Source organism: Ischnura elegans, chromosome 12 (genome assembly GCF_921293095.1).
Source record: "Ischnura elegans chromosome 12, ioIscEleg1.1, whole genome shotgun sequence".
Classification (NCBI taxonomy): Eukaryota; Metazoa; Arthropoda; class Insecta; order Odonata; family Coenagrionidae; genus Ischnura; species Ischnura elegans.
This window is the reverse complement of record NC_060257.1, coordinates 79,161,997-79,181,842: the sequence shown is the minus strand read 5'-3', so window position 1 is coordinate 79,181,842 and position 19,846 is coordinate 79,161,997. Positions and strand designations below refer to the sequence as shown.

General features: G+C 39.5%; 1 protein-coding gene across 5 annotated transcripts in view; it reads right to left on the bottom strand.

Annotated features, from left to right (window-relative positions):
* Window positions 1-19,846, bottom strand: part of LOC124169237 (FERM domain-containing protein 5) — a 107,531-nt gene that overhangs the window by 27,523 nt on the left and 60,162 nt on the right. For 4 of the 5 annotated variants that reach the window (XM_046547785.1, XM_046547784.1, XM_046547787.1 and 1 more), the window contains exons 3-7: window positions 15,798-15,840; window positions 14,396-14,572; window positions 13,206-13,417; window positions 11,449-11,601; window positions 10,890-10,904 (exon numbers count right to left, since the gene is read on the bottom strand). In XM_046547785.1, the coding sequence (XP_046403741.1) occupies window positions 10,890-10,904; window positions 11,449-11,601; window positions 13,206-13,417; window positions 14,396-14,572; window positions 15,798-15,840 (600 nt within the window). The remainder of the gene's footprint in view (window positions 1-10,889; window positions 10,905-11,448; window positions 11,602-13,205; window positions 13,418-14,395; window positions 14,573-15,797; window positions 15,841-19,846) is intronic. The other variant, XM_046547786.1, reaches the window with a different exon arrangement.

Below are 19,846 nucleotides of genomic sequence, written 5' to 3'. Positions count from 1 at the left end.
CACCAACTTACAGTCCGGTCACTTAACAGTATGTAGTGAAACCTGGGTTGTTTGTTGTGGTTGAAACTATTTTCTGTCAGGTCACCTGACAATGTAACTAAGTATGTCGTGAGACATGGCCTATGCCTATTGATATGCGTAAGTGAACCTTCACTCTGTTCTTTGACCCAAAAATTGGTTTGGGTAGATGAAGGTAGAGCTCATCCTGGACACAGCCAAGGGTATGGCAATATCACACATTCAAGATAGATGAGCCAGTTTCTTTCCATGATACACCTCACACTTTGAGGATTTCTTTGAGATGCCTGAGGGCTCCTACACATCCTATTCTACATCGGATTAATCAATCACGCACAAGGGCATGGCCGTGGAACGATGGGATATTACACCAAATATATTTCAATATAATTAATCATGAGGTGACTTTATTTAAAATGAGTCAACAAAACCACAAATCTATCTTGGTACCCCATGCTATTATCAATCAATCACCTCAAATTCTACCAAAGTATGTACTATTTATTATCTGAGAATCTGTGAGAGATAAAGGGAGACAACAGGAAGGGCCAAAACTAACTGCAAAAGACGAAAATTCCTCCGCAGTCACCATCGCTTCTTGACACCAAAGCTATGCTCTGTGTTTAGGCAATACTAATGTTAAGAGGAGGTGGTTCATTCATTATTTATATTTTATTATATCAGAGACCAAAATAAGGTAGTGTCTACTCAGACTCCCTGTAATGTACTCTATTCATGCCATTGAGTTGCACTAAATTTGAGGGCCACATGTATATAAATACTTGTGGAAAAATCCAGCAGAATCAGGCAGCGAGACATATGTAACAATTAAAATGATACCCTTCTCACGACAACATCAAAAGCCTTTGCTGAATGAAATGAATGGTTCTGCTTGCTACACTGCTTAAGATCACGAGGATAGACTACAAAATCACAATACTGACAGAATGAAAATGTGAGGTATACCCATATTATTTGTGACTTCAATGGCACCCAAATGGTGAATCATCTTTGCTCTTATTCAGTATCAACTTTACAAAACTTATATTTAATAACCCAGGACAATCATATCCATGGATCCACCAGAGTACACAGATTTTTGGTGGAGGCAGTAATTTCCCGAAAACCCACCAATTATCTACACTGGAAAGTGCATGAAAAGATGCCTTGGGAATGAGTGACTTAGACTGAAGTTTACAACAAGCCTAAACCCTTCTCAGCCTTAGCCCAAACTTTAAAAATGATTAAGCTCCAAGACTAATATTGGTCTTCTCTAGAAGATGTAATTAATAATATTCAGAGGACATAAAGATTAAGTGCAAGAAAACCAAAAACGTGGATATGGAAATGAAAACGTAAGCGTTGGGGGGTCGGTTACAGGGACCACATTTGGACGAGGAATTAGAGACAGAAACAAAAAATGTCCACAACAGTTAATACTCACTGAAAGCAAAACTTCCTACTTTAATATATTGGAACTGGTTTGAGTCACTCGCAGAATGAATTCATCAATCCACCTTTTAAATTGAATGAATGGAAAATGTGAAGAAAAATCAATTATGATAATGGCAGAAAAACTCTTCTTAAGTAATTTTTCAACTTCAATGAAACATGCACCAACCCAAGTTTTGATGGGGAACTATCATTTTCAAGCTGGAAAGGTATAGCTACTTTTATATTATGATACTGAAAATAAGACACTTCATGATGCAGATTAGGATTCTTGCATTAAAGAATGATAACTGTAGCATAAATTAAGCACAATCATAATGGCTTTTAACCAAAAAACATTTTTGCTTTCACTCGAGTCCATGAGCCACTGTCACCCGGCACTAGAGCCCTACAAAGCATCTCCCAAACTTGCCAACTTTCACTCGGCTGATAGTGGTATTGAATGTCTCAAGCCACCAGTTGACCAAGTGTGTCTGTACTCGACTTCTCCCTTGCCTTGACAATTCAACAGACAAGCATGAATAGATTCCGACGATTTGCCAGATGCTTGGGAATTTGCTTACAAATTTGCTTTGCACAAATTGATCACAACATATTATGGCCTGATCACAGGGTATATCAACCCAAACAAGTTAATGTCTAAATCTATGAATGCGTGAATGAAAATGCACTGTGTAACCACTGGTAACCACCCAACTTGTGCAAATGTATGAACAGAAAATAGAACCAGTTCTTATTTAATTCATGCATTTGTTGATGTTCCGTTCAACAAAAATCGTTCATGCAATTACACATTAACTCATACGTGTGAATGTATCGCATAAACAGGCCCTTAAGAGCGCTCTGAGGAGCTGCGAAAAGTGAGGCAAAATTTCTCAGGTGGCTAGGCGAGGATAACTGTATTAGACAATTCATTATCAAACACACCAATTCTCATCCACAGCTTCGTGATTACTCTGCCAGAATGTGGGTTTTTTGCCCATTCCACCATCAAATCGTAGCATGGAGAATGACATATTAGCAGCCGACCGATTTTGAATGACATACTAGCAGCCGACCGATTTTGACCAAGTGAGGAAGCCATTTTGCAGGGCTCTGTAAGGCACACACTACCCCATCCAGTGGCAGGAGAAGTGGACCTTTCAATACCAAGAATTACCCAGCATGCTATAAGGAGCATCAAGTTTTTCACACAGTTCAGATTTTCAATTCTTAATGACAATGAAAATATGGTTAACCTAAATTTTTTATCAAGTGGCATCAAAAGCATATTCTAGGCTTTATAAACTCTTGATGGAGATAAGAAATAAATAATTGCAAACCAACCAATTCACAAGTCATTGTGGTGAATCCACCATAAACCATATCTCATTGGAAAGCAAGTCAACTATGTAACCTGAGGCCAAACAGTGCAGACAATGCAGAAGCCGCAGTGAAATGCACCGAGCATGCAGCAGAGAGAATTAACCACTAATTTGTGTATGTACAGCTGCTATAAAGTGTATGCCCAATACGGTGGTATGCCCAACACCAAATCAACTTTTTTCCAGGATACTTGTCCCACAGAAAAATGGTGGAACTGACTCGCAGTAAGGCCCAAAAATTTTGGGACATTAAGCTAGACCCCAGACCCTTGCCCAATGTCTTTTTAAGAGGAGGGTGTCAAACATTGAAAAATGCACGATTCCAGAGCCATTTTTCAATTGTAAAAACCTTCTCTTCATCAAAGGTGTACCAGAGTAAAGGGTCGACCATGTGGTCTGGACCTCAAAGAGGGAGAATGAAAAGTGACTAGAATGGTTCGAAATGAGGATATGGAGAAGAATAGAGAAGGTGACGTAGATGGCAAGGGAGAGGAAGGACAAAGCACTGGACATGGTGTCATCTAGATTTATTATTTCAAGAGCATTTAAGACCTTTAGGATCTTTCCTACAAACAAACACACCCATGTCATGGGTGGCAGAAGAAACCACCAATGTAGGATTAGTGATGGAAAATTTTTGTTCAAAGTTGATTTTTCAAGCAATCGATTTGAAAATAAAAAATTTGATCAAAATGAAAAGATCGACTTTACAACAAAATAAAAATTTGAACCAATAGATCGATTAATTGAAAAAAATGCATGGTTCTTAAAAAAATAAAAACAGTTTGTATAAACACATCTTTATCATTCATTCGAAAAACCCACAAATTACACATTTGAGTAGCAGAAAAAAAATCTACTTAAAATACTTGCATAAAATAAAATTTACAAATGCAGGCACATGTAAGTTTTGGCATCACTGCTTGAAATTATTTGGCTTATTGCAACTGGATAACTGGATCTGCATCGCACTCAAAGTTGAGAAATTTTGGCGATTTTCCCTGTTTTTTGGATGTGAATGGCGATAAGAAGGCACTGGTATTTTCAACTGATTTTCTATAGTAACAAATGGTACATGACATTTTACATGCCGCATCTAAAATAATTTCCAATTGTGACCAGTGGTAAGGCCCCAAGAGCGAGCGCGTGCCACCCCAGGCACACATTTAGGGTGGCACGCGGGTTGCATACACTCAATATTTGTTGATCATTCTCACTCATCGTAAAACCATAAAATTATTTGGATAATCTTTTAACTTCATCAATACAACCTTGGATGCTATATTTATCACTGTTTATTGCAAAAACAGGCAAGTATTTGGGCTTAGTGCTTCATTCTACATAGGTTTTGAAATATTTAAAATAGAGGAACATTGAATTCAATTGATTCGGCTTTAACTTTGTGAAAATCCATGTTGAAATGAAAATGTACAACCTTGGTATCTTTTCACAGGAAAATTTATTCGTACGACGCGTTTCGACGCTGAGGCGTCATTATCAAGTACACTCTTGTAATATCTACAATCCAATATATAGCCAATTCTGGCAGGGGTGGAGGGAGAGGGTTATACAGGGGGGGAAAATTGGGAAGGAGTGGGAGGGTTGGTGAGGGACTGGTTGGGAAGCGTGATTAAGCCCACGCTAGAAGAGGCAGGTAGGGTTCCTGGGCCGGGGGAAAGGGTTGGTTTGGAAAGGGGTAAATTTTTGAGGTTAAGTGCAGTTGTAATGAGAGGTGAATTTCTTTGGAAAACGATGTCATTAAGGACATGTCCCAAACCCAAATTTCTTTTTATCTCCAACTCCTCCAGGACGTCCATCTTCCTCCCCTTCTTGACTCTGTGTAAAACGTCCGGTTCGAAGTCACTATGATGTCCCTCTTCCCACAGGTGTTTTGCAAAGTGGGATTGCTGTAGATTCCCCGTGCGTAAACACCTTTTGTGTTCTTCAGTTCTGGTCCGGAACGCCCTACCCGTCTGCCCCACGTACACTGCGTCACAATCATTACACTTTAGTTTGTATATACCGTTGCATTCCCAGTTTTTCACTTTATCTTTTGTCCTGTTGAGGAGATTTCTTAAGTTAGCGTGGTTGTAAAACGCTGGTCTAAATTCCTTGGGGAAGACACTGGATAGTTTTTCAGTCAGCCACCCGTAATACGGTAGTTTACACCATTTAAACTCACTGTTTTCTTCTTTGTTATGGTATAACATGTTGTTGGTTCTTATATATTGTTTTTTCTTGAGCATTTTTTCCACCAAATCGTCTGAATAGCCATTCCTTTTTGCTAAGAATTTAATAGTATTCAGTTCTTTTTCGAAATTGTTTATAGAAAGGGGGATGTCCAGTAGCCGGTTAATTAGGTAGTGGAAAGTGGATAGTTTTTGTGAGAAGTGGTGACGGGAGGTGGCTGGTATGACATGATCTGTAGCGGAATTTTTCCGGAAAATGGCGAAATCAAATTTCTCACTCGTCTTTGATATAGTTAAGTCAAGAAAATTTAGTTTCCCTTCGTTTTCAATCTCATACGTGAATTTAATATTGTTGGATTGGGAGTTTAGTGAGTTTAAAAAGATGTCCAGCTGTCGAATTGAGCCCGTCCATACTGCAAAAATGTCATCCACGTACCTGTACCAGCAGTGAATATTTTTTGTATTTATTGCGTCACTGGTAAATAGTTCTTCTTCGAAGTTATCCATGAAAAGGTCCGCGAGGAGGGGTGATAAGGGAGAGCCCATAGCTAAACCTTCTTTTTGATGGTAATACTCGTCGTTGAAAATAAAATAGTTTTGTTCCACACAGATGGTGACTAATTTAACAAATTCACTCAGAAAGGGTTCCGTTGCACCACTATTTTCTAACACTCTCTTAGCCACTTCCACCGCTTCTAACGCGGGTACATTAGTAAAAAGATTGGATACATCAAATGACACTAAAATACACTTGCCTTTGGGGAGCCCTTTTTTGGAAAGTTTGTCACAAAAGTCTCTTGAGTTTCTTACTCCATATTTCGGTCGAAAGTCGGATAGATCCCGGAACTGTTTGTTGAGACTGGCCGCTAACTTCCTTGTTGGGGCTGCCACACTGGAGACCACCGGTCTGATTGGAATGTCACATTTGTGGATTTTTGGGAGTCCAAAAAATCTGGGTGCACACGGGTTTATCATTACCATTTTATAAGTTTCATTAGCCTTCACTACGTTGGATGCAGCTCTGAGTACTGCCCTCACCGATCTTTGAAATTTAGGGGTTGGGTCGTTGGGAAGTCTAACTAAATGATTGTCTCTTATGAAATTATGGCATTTCTCTAAATAATCGGATTTCTTCATTATCACTACCGCGTTTCCTTTGTCTGCTTTCTCTACTATAAGATTGTTGTCATTAATCACTTTTATCACTGATTTAAGGGAGGAAAGAATTTGTGCTTCGTCTCTTTCTTTCTTATAATGTTTAATCACTGAGTTAAATTTCTTAGCTGCTATTGCTTTTTCACAGGTGTTGTTGGATAGAGCAACATCACAATCAATGATCAAATTTTCCATTTCACTCGAGCCGATAGGGAGCTTAGGTATATAATTGAGACCTTTCTCCAGTAATGCTAGACACTTGGGCTCCAATTCAATCCCGGAGAGATTCACTATTCTCTCTTGGAAAACACTATTTGACGGCTCGTCTGGAAGAACCACTGGGGGCTTTAGTTGTGTTTTGCGGAGCTTCTCAACTTTCCGTAAAATGACTAACCTTTTTTTCCGGGCGATGTCACCACTTCGCTGCCGTACATAGTCGTCGAACCAAGTCCATTCAATCCAATGTAACTCATGACTTAGTTCTGATTGAAGCTGGAATTTGTATTGTGCGATGCTATCCCTCCTGGAATACCATACTTGTAGTTCTTTCTTCACCCACAGTCTTCTCGCCGACTGAATGGCAAGTTTGCCAGCTGCCGACGTGCTCCTGGTTGTAATGTTGACGTAGGATGGTATGATTCCAAGTTCAAGGCATCTGCTGTTAAAGAAGATGTTCAGCGAGGCAATCCGATATTTGATGCAGACAGTCCGGTATAATTTAGCCTTTACCGCTATACTAGCGTTTCTGATGAATTCAATTGATTCGGCTTTAACTTTGTGAAAATCCATGTTGAAATGAAAATGTACAACCTTGGTATCTTTTCACAGGAAAATTTATTCGTACGACGCGTTTCGACGCTGAGGCGTCATTATCAAGTACACTCTTGTAATATCTACAATCCAATATATAGCCAATTCTGGCAGGGGTGGAGGGAGAGGGTTATACAGGGGGGGAAAATTGGGAAGGAGTGGGAGGGTTGGTGAGGGACTGGTTGGGAAGCGTGATTAAGCCCACGCTAGAAGAGGCAGGTAGGGTTCCTGGGCCGGGGGAAAGGGTTGGTTTGGAAAGGGGTAAATTTTTGAGGTTAAGTGCAGTTGTAATGAGAGGTGAATTTCTTTGGAAAACGATGTCATTAAGGACATGTCCCAAACCCAAATTTCTTTTTATCTCCAACTCCTCCAGGACGTCCATCTTCCTCCCCTTCTTGACTCTGTGTAAAACGTCCGGTTCGAAGTCACTATGATGTCCCTCTTCCCACAGGTGTTTTGCAAAGTGGGATTGCTGTAGATTCCCCGTGCGTAAACACCTTTTGTGTTCTTCAGTTCTGGTCCGGAACGCCCTACCCGTCTGCCCCACGTACACTGCGTTTTTTAACCGGTTTGAAATTTAACTCAGTTGAACCAGAAATTTAACTCAGTGATTAAACATTATAAGAAAGAAAGAGACGAAGCACAAATTCTTTCCTCCCTTAAATCAGTGATAAAAGTGATTAATGACAACAATCTTATAGTAGAGAAAGCAGACAAAGGAAACGCGGTAGTGATAATGAAGAAATCCGATTATTTAGAGAAATGCCATAATTTCATAAGAGACAATCATTTAGTTAGACTTCCCAACGACCCAACCCCTAAATTTCAAAGATCGGTGAGGGCAGTACTCAGAGCTGCATCCAACGTAGTGAAGGCTAATGAAACTTATAAAATGGTAATGATAAACCCGTGTGCACCCAGATTTTTTGGACTCCCAAAAATCCACAAATGTGACATTCCAATCAGACCGGTGGTCTCCAGTGTGGCAGCCCCAACAAGGAAGTTAGCGGCCAGTCTCAACAAACAGTTCCGGGATCTATCCGACTTTCGACCGAAATATGGAGTAAGAAACTCAAGAGACTTTTGTGACAAACTTTCCAAAAAAGGGCTCCCCAAAGGCAAGTGTATTTTAGTGTCATTTGATGTATCCAATCTTTTTACTAATGTACCCGCGTTAGAAGCGGTGGAAGTGGCTAAGAGAGTGTTAGAAAATAGTGGTGCAACGGAACCCTTTCTGAGTGAATTTGTTAAATTAGTCACCATCTGTGTGGAACAAAACTATTTTATTTTCAACGACGAGTATTACCATCAAAAAGAAGGTTTAGCTATGGGCTCTCCCTTATCACCCCTCCTCGCGGACCTTTTCATGGATAACTTCGAAGAAGAACTATTTACCAGTGACGCAATAAATACAAAAAATATTCACTGCTGGTACAGGTACGTGGATGACATTTTTGCAGTATGGACGGGCTCAATTCGACAGCTGGACATCTTTTTAAACTCACTAAACTCCCAATCCAACAATATTAAATTCACGTATGAGATTGAAAACGAAGGGAAACTAAATTTTCTTGACTTAACTATATCAAAGACGAGTGAGAAATTTGATTTCGCCATTTTCCGGAAAAATTCCGCTACAGATCATGTCATACCAGCCACCTCCCGTCACCACTTCTCACAAAAACTATCCACTTTCCACTACCTAATTAACCGGCTACTGGACATCCCCCTTTCTATAAACAATTTCGAAAAAGAACTGAATACTATTAAATTCTTAGCAAAAAGGAATGGCTATTCAGACGATTTGGTGGAAAAAATGCTCAAGAAAAAACAATATATAAGAACCAACAACATGTTATACCATAACAAAGAAGAAAACAGTGAGTTTAAATGGTGTAAACTACCGTATTACGGGTGGCTGACTGAAAAACTATCCAGTGTCTTCCCCAAGGAATTTAGACCAGCGTTTTACAACCACGCTAACTTAAGAAATCTCCTCAACAGGACAAAAGATAAAGTGAAAAACTGGGAATGCAACGGTATATACAAACTAAAGTGTAATGATTGTGACGCAGTGTACGTGGGGCAGACGGGTAGGGCGTTCCGGACCAGAACTGAAGAACACAAAAGGTGTTTACGCACGGGGAATCTACAGCAATCCCACTTTGCAAAACACCTGTGGGAAGAGGGACATCATAGTGACTTCGAACCGGACGTTTTACACAGAGTCAAGAAGGGGAGGAAGATGGACGTCCTGGAGGAGTTGGAGATAAAAAGAAATTTGGGTTTGGGACATGTCCTTAATGACATCGTTTTCCAAAGAAATTCACCTCTCATTACAACTGCACTTAACCTCAAAAATTTACCCCTTTCCAAACCAACCCTTTCCCCCGGCCCAGGAACCCTACCTGCCTCTTCTAGCGTGGGCTTAATCACGCTTCCCAACCAGTCCCTCACCAACCCTCCCACTCCTTCCCAATTTTCCCCCCCTGTATAACCCTCTCCCTCCACCCCTGCCAGAATTGGCTATATATTGGATTGTAGATATTACAAGAGTGTACTTGATAATGACGCCTCAGCGTCGAAACGCGTCGTACGAATAAATTTTCCTGTGAAAAGATACCAAGGTTGTACATTTTCATTTCTAGAGGAACATTATTGTCCGAAGACTTCCCGAACTTTGCTTCGAAGACATTTTTAAAACCAGCTTGTATATGTAGTGCCGGCATGGTAGAATTTGGTAATGGAAAGCAGAAATGACGATCAAATATTCTTAATTGGTCATTAGGAGAACCGAATTGATGGCCATAAGTTGCCATGTAATGGACAGGTGCTAAGGTTTCTTTTCTGTAACTTTCTAAAGATTTTTTTTAAATTTGCGATTTTGGTCTAGACTTCTATTGAAAGGAAAGGAAGTTTAACCGTCATAGTGCCCTTCATAAACATTTTTTATTTTCTGCAAGCATCCCATGTCATTTTTTTTGTTTTGTGCCACAATAAAGCAGAATAAAGGAGTAGCGAAGTAGTTGCTCTCGCCAATGGAGTCTATCAGTTCATACTTATTTATCCCAAGTAGATAACAATCAGTGAAGGTCTCTTAACACATTTAGGACCAAATATTTTTTTTCAACTTACCCCAGTGGCCGGGTATTTTTCAAGGCAGGCTTTTTTTGCATGCGACTTTAATTTGGTTTACATCTGAATAACTTTTTACAATATCTCTTTCAAATTTTTAGTGTTTTAAGATAAAACCTAATGTCATTATATCAACAAAATGTTTTAATGCATACCTAAAATGATAATTTTTAATAATGTTGTGACAATGTATCATTGCAAGTGGCATAGAAAGGCAGCGTGTAGAAAACTTGAGTTACCTCGTTATCTCTCCGTAACAGATGGCTCGTGAAACACGAGTATACTCGTGATCTATCTGCAATGTGTGAGAAGGGTATTTAACTCAGCAACAAATATCAACAGTTAGAGAGGATAGATAGATGAAATGAAAGGGAATAAGCCTTATGTTGAATAGAAAACGAAGGTTGAAGTTGGGAGGGGAAACACGCTGGGGTAATATGCAAGCTGCTCCATTTTTACCTACCTTAATAGGTACAATACTTAACTAATGATAATAATTTTTAGTCAGCTCCATAAATGTTTTTCAAAGGGAGAAGTTTCCTCCAAAAAAATTAATTTCTTTAATTCCAACCTAATGCCCAGCGATGCAGACTATACTTTTGCAGCAAGTTCTACAGTGTTGAGGGAGGAGAGTATGTGTGCATAATAGGATTGGACTTTGGTGATTTAGGGGAGCACATCCATTGGTGATCTCTAAGAGGCAACAGGAAAGTTTACTCATACATCAATAGCATCATTTTCCATTTAATGAGAGAAAACTTCTTACCTTGGTTCTTGGGTCCTGAAGGATATACATGACGAATAAAAAGCACATGGGAAAATTATATTAATGTCATTTCTGATAAACTATTATTATAGCAACAGTAATTTCATGGGTACTAATGACAGATCACACTAAAAGCTGCAACACACACATTATTGATACTTGCTACAGCTACCAACAAAACCATAAAAAATAGAGCTGTGTGAGAATGGATTTTTTTAGTCACTGAGCAAAATTGATCCAGAATTTGGAAAAAAATCTTTAAAAAGAGTCAAAATTAATATGCTTGGTTATTCGAGCATATTAATGTATCAAGTTACAGTTAAACAGTAATTTTTTCTCCCTTGACTCTCGAAACTTTGAGACTCGCACAGCCCTAATAAACAAATCTACAGCAAACTCAATAAATTAGCACTGTATGATGATAGCTATAAAATTGTTTGCACAATCAATACACATTAGGTTAACAATGATGAGTACCAGTTTAAGTGGTTAAATACAAAGCACATGATAATCAATATCAAATAATAAAATCAAAATCAATCACTTGAAGGAAACCTACCTCATTAAAAGTTAGGTGGATAATGAACATCTTCCCCTCATAGTTGATTTTCTGGACCTCATTCCACCTAAAGTGGTGCGTCTTACGGCTGCCTTGGAATGTCAAAATGCCACAGTGGTTGATGCCCAAGTAGAGCTGGTTCCCCTTGTGGTCCTGTCAATAACAGAAGTGTGTACACAATTAGGGGCTTTGCACTCACCAAACAGGAACTACTCATAGGCTTATATAGCTTGAAGAAAAAATATGTATATTTCAGAGCAACACAGAGAGCATCATCTTGGAACTTCACTATGTTTCTTGGTCGAACAAAAATTATAAAGCAAGAGAGATATTTTTCCAAACTGATAGATATTAGATACAGGAATTTTTCCCCCCAAACAATAAAGACCTTTATTAACTCATTCTAACTCAATTTTGCTTCTAAGTATCATCAAAAATGTATAAATTTTCACTTATATTCAGGAAATATTTGAACTACGTGCTCTTTTGTGCTGTAAAGTTTAATGGGCAAATATGTAGCTGCCACAACAATTATGATTTAGTAGAAAATTTTCATATTTTTAAAACAAGAAGTCTTGAAATTTAATTGCTCCCAGAAGCAGCTCAAGGCTAAGAAGGAGTAAATGCTAGGGGAGACTCAAGAGTCACACATCTGCGATAAGCATCTCCTTTTCTACTTCTGTTTTTGTTGAAGGCAGCTAGAGAGGCAGTACATACATAGTACACCAGTGACTCCTAGAGCAGTGGAGGACCTACATTTTGGCTAAAGGGGGAGCAAACCTGGCTAACTCCAACTGCTGGGGAGTTCCGAACATTTAGGATATTTAGGGCTCAAAAAATTCAGTTTCTTGAAAACTCTTTGATACAAATACTGAATGAGAAAACATTGTACATATTGTAGGTTGCTTTATTAGTTAAAGGTTACCGAAATAATTCTACCGAAACGGTCCTACATTGAAAGACCAGTAATATTAATACACAAGAAAAATGTATGATGATAATTCATTGATTTTATAAGTAAGACTAATTGATAAGGAGTAAAAATACAATCAAATCGCTTTTGTTATAGATAAGGTCACTTGTTTTACTCTTTATGTGATTAAGATTGACTGATTGATTACTTAAAAATATCCAAAATAACTCAAAACTTTGAGAGCAAAACTATACTTTCACTGGCCTAATAATGATTACATACACTGTTGCAGTTTAAAAATCATCATAAAACCAAGCCTACTTGTGCTTTTTGCAGTAATGTTTTTTGGCCATTGATTTGTGATGTGAAAACACGTGCACTAGAATCTATATTATGTTGTGGCAGCTGGATTTGGCTATGCGGTTGTTTCCCAAAGTTGCCGTTCCGACCGTCAGGAGTTGGTTGATGCATAGTGGCCGGGGCATGCCGGCCGGTCGCCGTGAGTCGCCTGCGTTCGCTGAAAGAAGGTTGAACAAGCTAGCTAGCCCGGAGCTTCACATCCATCTCTTCATCACCTTCAAGCCACTTCACGATATATTGCCCGTCGCCCAGCATAACTTGAACTACGTGGAATCACTAAAAAACCTTCTCCTTATTCAACGTATTCTTTCATTACAATTAGAATTCACGTTAAAATGTACCTTAGTGCTCTTGGTTGGATTGTAAGTGCTCAACTTTATTCCTTAGAGATAAAAAGACTCCCCCACATGAACAGGTCACATCAAAAGAGGAAGGGGGAGTTGGGGGCGGCAATGAAGAGAAAGAGGAAGGAAGTGCAACAGACCTTGACTGGGTGAGGGTCAACGCCGTACGTGTCGAGCGTGTATGCCTTCTTGAGGAAGGCCGTCTCCATGGCAGAAGGGGGCTGGCCTTTGAGCTGTGTCTGATGCAGCTCCGCAATCTTCTCCTCGATCTTTGGCGTCTGCTTCAGCAGCAGCTTGTGCTCACTGATGTAGCCTTCCATGTGTTCCTCGGGGTCAAAGTCACCCAACTCCGCTAAAAGAAACAAGCAATATATGCTGTACTCACACAGATTCATATGGATACACTCACTCTTTAGAGAAAAATGTCAGGATTATCCATCTCATAAGATACCTTCCATTTCTCTAGCAACAGTAAACCGGTTTGAGAAAAATTGTACCATGAAATTTTAACCCAGAATAGCTGATGCCAGTAAGAACCAAAATTTCTAATGATACCAGATGATGAAATTCTGAAAACTAGATTGTAAACTGTTAAATTTAAGTGAAATTGATTAAGTGAAGTTTTTAAATTTCAATATGCAAAGTTAATTCCATAAAGTCATGCCCGAGACAGTGAATTATGTTAAGACAGAGGTTTTAAAAAGTCATCTTTGTTGCTGTGATACAGATTCCAGACAGAAGGTATACGACTCATACTTAGAAAAAATTATGTACTATGATCAGGGGAGGATTCAAGTCATTGTTTTGGGGAGGCTCATCAATTTTTATGACACCTTGGTGTCACACAACAGCTCTCAGAAAAATGTTACTTAGGTCTGAGATGCTTACACAAACAGCTTTGAGATATTCGTCAATTATTTTTAAACATTGTCTCTTTAGGTTGTGAAATGGAAGCTAGAGTGGGAGGGAGAGTAAGCTAAAATATTTTTTAAATATTTAAATATTTCCAGAAATTAAGAGGGGGTGGATACCCCTTTGCCCTGCTTAACCCATGAGTGATCATGATTATTATATAGCTTAAAAGTGTGGGAAAATATTTACATTTCCCCCTTCGTGACAGAGGCTTTGAAAAGTATTCCTTATTGCCATAGTTGAACATAGCACTATGAATTTGATTAATATGTAGACACAACTGAAGGAAGACTTGAGGAGCACTTGATAGTTCTGAGCAAGGATAATAAAAGCTACTGAGAATAACGTATCAAGGGGTGCACGTATTTGGCACATGTGACTGATCAAAGGTTAAGAGAAGGTTGACGGGTGTACTAACACTGGATGATGTAAGCCCCGAGCTGCGATGCTTCGTTGTGCGTGCAGTACAGCCGGCCGTGCAGCAAGTCCCTCTTGAGTTGCAGGTACACCTGGTAGCGTGTGATCTCCTCCTTGAGCCGAAATGGATCCGGAGGATAGAACTTGACTCGGAAGCTGAACAGGATGGGATCCATTTCTGGAGGCACACAAAATGGAGACATGAACATTATCACAACAGCCAGCAATGCATTAATAATATTATAAATTATAATATATCTCCACTCAAAAGTTCGTGGATGACTATGTCAAGAATCAAATACTAGATATTAGTGGCAGAGCTATAGGATTGTAGTTGGGTATTCTTAAAATAAGCCCCAAAAAATAATCTGTATACTTGATGAGAGGGTGAGTAAAATAAAATGGAATAATTGCGACAGTGTTTTGGATACATTAATATTACAGCCAAACGTTAGCCATTATTAACCCCTTCCAATTTGATTGATTTTCCAAATATCATGCTCCTTTTCTCTATTTAATTTTCTGTGGTTCTCTTTTAAATGGTGGTTATAAAATTATATTTTGTAATTTGTAATAAACGTAGAACCGTGAAATAAAATGTGATTATTAAACATGGAGAACACAGCTATCGCTACTCGAATAAAATCATTTTAATCCTTTAAATGCATCATTTTTCTTTAAATATGAATTATTTATGCATATTATGTATGTTTTAACATTTTTAAGCTTTCAAAATAATTATATTGTTACTCTAAATAGTGCTAAAACTATGAAAATCCGATGACGAGATACACTCGTCATTGAGCGGTTTGGCGTCAAAAGTTCATGACGAGCTAGACTCGTCATTACAGCGCAAGGGGTTAAATACACCAACGGATGGAGTTTGCAATGAAAAAATATTTTCACTTAGCCGGGATTCGAACCCGGATCTCCCGATTGCCGGGCAGGTGTATCAGCCAGTTACACCACCAAGCCATTTTCTCAGAGTGAACTCCGGGATGGGTTTTCGACCCCCGCCACATGTGCCACAGTGTGGACTTGTGACATCAACATCTTGTTCAGTAAAACCCATCCCGAAGTTCGCTCTGAGAAAATGGCTTTGTAGTGTAACTGGCGAACACAGCTCACCGAGAATCGGGAGATCCCGGTTCGAATCCTGGCCAAGTCAAATATTTTTTCATGGTGAACTTCATCCATTGGTGTATTTAACTTTGCACCCATGCGCGTAACTGCGTACTAAGTCACTTGTTCCTGCAGTGCGTTGACCATTATACTTGAGAATTTAGGGCATCCCCAATTTTCAAAACTCAATATTTGGGTTGCCAACAAATTTAAACATTGTGATATTTCACGATATATTAGTATATTGCCCAGGCATGTTGTGGCCCACTGCCACAACTCACCTTTAACTTGCTTCAGGACAGTCTTAGCGGGATCGAGCCAGTGCTGAAAGAGAGAGGAGAGACATCATGAGAAGAGATGCAGAGAAACGATCACACAATACCCCAACGGCTATGACTACATCAGATTGGACAAGCTATTCCATAGAAACCAAGCCATTCTATCGCTATGATAATTTTTGTGAATGTAAATATTCACCTGGATAATGTACTTGGTGTGATTTAGGAGTTTCCTTCAAGATCTTAGATATAATTTCATCCTACACCAACTTACAAAGTAACAAAGTATATATTTTGGGATATCATGTTGAGAAAGAGGCTCTGCTTGAATTTTTGAAATTCGCCTTCCAAGCATTACCTATGGCACAAATTATTATGGTTCTGCAAAAAGCAATGCAAGGTTTCGGATGCAGGAAAGGACAAGCATTCATATAAATTAATGGTTTGAATCACCACCAAAAATTACAGAATATGATTCAACTGAGGTAATGAAATGAATATGTAAGTAAAATTATTTATTCTAGGTTGTCATCCATCATTTAATCTTGATGAAGGACAGATTTGAGGATAGGGAAGAGTTGTTCGGGTGGACCAACAATAACAACCAAGTAACTATTTCCTCATGCTGATTTCTAGGAAATCTCACCACATTTCTTATGCTATTAAATATTTGGTAAATTAGGTAATTTTTCCTCTACTACGGCTTCTTAAAGTTAAAATGTGATGCCACACGCAGCCAGACAATTTTGATGGTATGCGGGTTGCCTAAACACGAACTTTGTTGACCATTCTTACCTATTACAAAACCATAATATTTCCTTTAGATGAACTTTAAATTACCTAAATGTAATGTTGAATGCTATATTCATCATTTTTTTTACCAAAACGGGCTTATTTGCAGTAATTTATTCTCAAACGGTTTTGTTTCCACAATCAGCCTGAATTTTTGCAAAATTTTAAACTTTTGGGCTAGGGCGGCAGTGGTAATGTTATCCGATTTTGAAAATATTTCGGATCTGAGGCCCTGACACAAGTTCGAAACTTTCCTGCAGGGGGCATATTTCCTTCCAAAAAAATTCATTTTTCGGCCCACCCTACTATACAGTCTATATATTCTACTACACTTAAGGAAAACTAGCACAGGCATTAACATATTATTCTGATCTTTAATAATTATTTAATAATAATACTGCTATGGCGTGCAGCATTTCCCACCTCCTCCATCAGACGTTTACTTTAAATTTTCTCTTCAAAATAGAGATTTTTAACACCACTAAATACACCAGATAGATATTGAAATGAACTCGAAGTAAAATACGAGCTCTAAGTATGCGAACGCAAGCATCCTCGCAGGCTGCGCGGTTTGTCAAAAACTGCTACGGGCGTACAGGCAGAGTTACCCAGATGTCAAGCAAATAAGGCTGGGAGCCTCTGGAGACTCGGAGGCTGCGCGCTAGGCTTACATTGCTTGAACAATTGAGAATGGATATCTTTAAGAGCGGCACGGAGAACATAATATTAGAATCCCACTATATTTTCAGGTCCGACAGAAGCGATAAATCGAGAGAGATGTTTTGCCGAACGGATAGATACGAGAATTCGTTTTTCCCCCGAACCATTAAGGACTTCAATAATTAATGCTTGTCGTAATTTCCTTAGAGAACTTCCTTTTTATGTGTAAACAGGTGTCGTAACACCCCCTGCCACACAGCTTTTAGGGCGGTTTGCGGGGTATTATGTAGATGAAGATGAAAGTCTTGCAATTTATTATTTATTTATTTTCATTAAATCGAAAAACAGTCTAGATGACCTTTTACAATGGATTTGTGAACAAAACGTAACGCAACGCAACAATAAATATCAACAACAACAAAAAACAAACATTACTCTCAGATTATTTCACTTATCTGACCGCCTCATTCCCTGTTTTTGTACTTAAAGGAGGGTGGGGAAAAGGAAGAGGGATTTAAAGAGGAAGTTTTCTGATGGCGGTTGGAAATAATGGAAGTAATGAAGAAAGATTTAGTGCTTTCCCGGCGAATAGACTTCGTGAAATATTCTCGGGATCGCCACCGGATCAGGAACTGCATAACTGCCGACGTTTCGATGTCCGACTCGGCCATCTTCTTCAGTGACTCACATCGAGTCGGAAATCGAAACGTCGACAGTTATGCAGTTCCTGACCCGGTGGCGATGCCGGGAAAATTTCACAATGGAAGTAATGATGAAAAGCTATTGGAAGAGAAGTTTCCATTTAAAGGGATACAGATTTCTGGGAATATACATTCCCTTTGGTAGCGTCGAGAGAACTCAACGCATTGGGCTAGTTTTCGCAGGCGCTGCACGCGTCAACAGCCGATTTTTCCAGGATGCAAGCCCGGTTTCCCGGACTGTTCCCCGAATTTTTCCACAATATCGACATTCCCTCGCATTCAAGGTTTTCCAGGCCAGCGAACACCCTGATTTATCAATGGGGACGGGGTTAAGGGAATGGAGGAAGAGGGTGACGGTGGGGGGGACAGGAATGTTGAGGGCTGTAACACAACAGTCACGACAATCAGATCCATCACGTGATATGGGATCTTGCAATTTCAATTTAAGTCGAATGCGCAGAAGCCGAAGATCTCTCTCGTTTACATATTTACTCTGAGACGTCGACGGCCGGTAGGATATCAAAATTGGCACGTGACGGGACAGAAATCTACCTCATATCCAACAGTGAAAATAATTCGTGTCATTCAGCTGTTAAGTCAGAGATGGGATTAAACAGGGATAGGTGTCGCATTGCAGCGGACCCACATTTTGGAGGGGTTTTGAAAGTAGGGGTAGGGCAAAGGGTTGACCTATTGTAGGGGTCGATATGACTCTCTCCTCAATGGCCTGCACACATATAGCGTTCTCTCTCCGAAGCCCCTTTTCCGATGCATTCCTTCATGCATTCTATAGCGAATTCGTTCCGGAATTCTTTCTGGCATTCTCACACGCATTCCTTCAGGCATCCGCACGGGCATTATATCTACTAATTCGCCCACGCATCGGGCACACGGATTCGGGGACCACAGCGGCTTCCCCCATAACGAGGTATTCGGAGCATCTAATCCCATTACACACTGAAGCGACCACTCGATTAGATTAGAATGACTGACACTCGCTTCATTGATGTTATTATAGGGCTCAGGAAATAATACACGTGGATTTAAGGGGAGGGAATTTCTCCCTGGTCCCTTAAGTCCTCGTCCCACGGATCTGACACTGATTTTCCAGTCTCGAGTTTAAAAAAAATTGCAGTTTAACCCACAGGGGTTATTCAATGACAAAAATATGACGTGAATGATAGCTTGTTGAACGCCAAAAATTTAAAGTAAATTCGACAACCTAGGGACCTTCTGGGATGTAAAAAGCGACTGATATCCCAAGCTAAAACGGCGTTCATGACAAAAACTCAAAACATTCATGACAACTCTGATCCAAGAGAATTGGAATGTAGACTATGGAAATGGTAGGGGCAAGAATACGAGGCACTCTAAGGATCAGAAACGTGGATCATTGGAAAAGCTGACCGGAGAGACTTAAAGACCCTTGAAGACCTGGGATATCAGCAGCTTCGTGACATTTTATTCTTTAGTAGACCTAATTTAGGTTAATACTATTTTTTCCCACGGTGTTTTGTATTATTTTCTTTTGGACTGATAACAGCGTAGGATTATTCGAAGATCAAATTCACATTACAGGCAATTTGAAGTATCCTTCACCGATCACCATAGACTTCATACGCTAGGTCGCACACAGTGTGCAACAATGGTACTACCATGGAGACAAATTATTTGGAGGACCATCCGTTCTTCATTTGCCTTAGCTGCTTGATTTCGGCAGTGTTTTCATAGCGATTGTTATTAGGAGTGTCTCATGAGCAGCGTTAACTTTTGCAATCGCCATGAGGAGGAGACGGAGGATTTGAAGCTTTGAGGGAGGAGGGGAGGCGATCTCGTTGGACATCACAAGCAGAATAATGAAAGGAGGCTATCTGGATGCAAATGGTGAAAAAAGTCTTC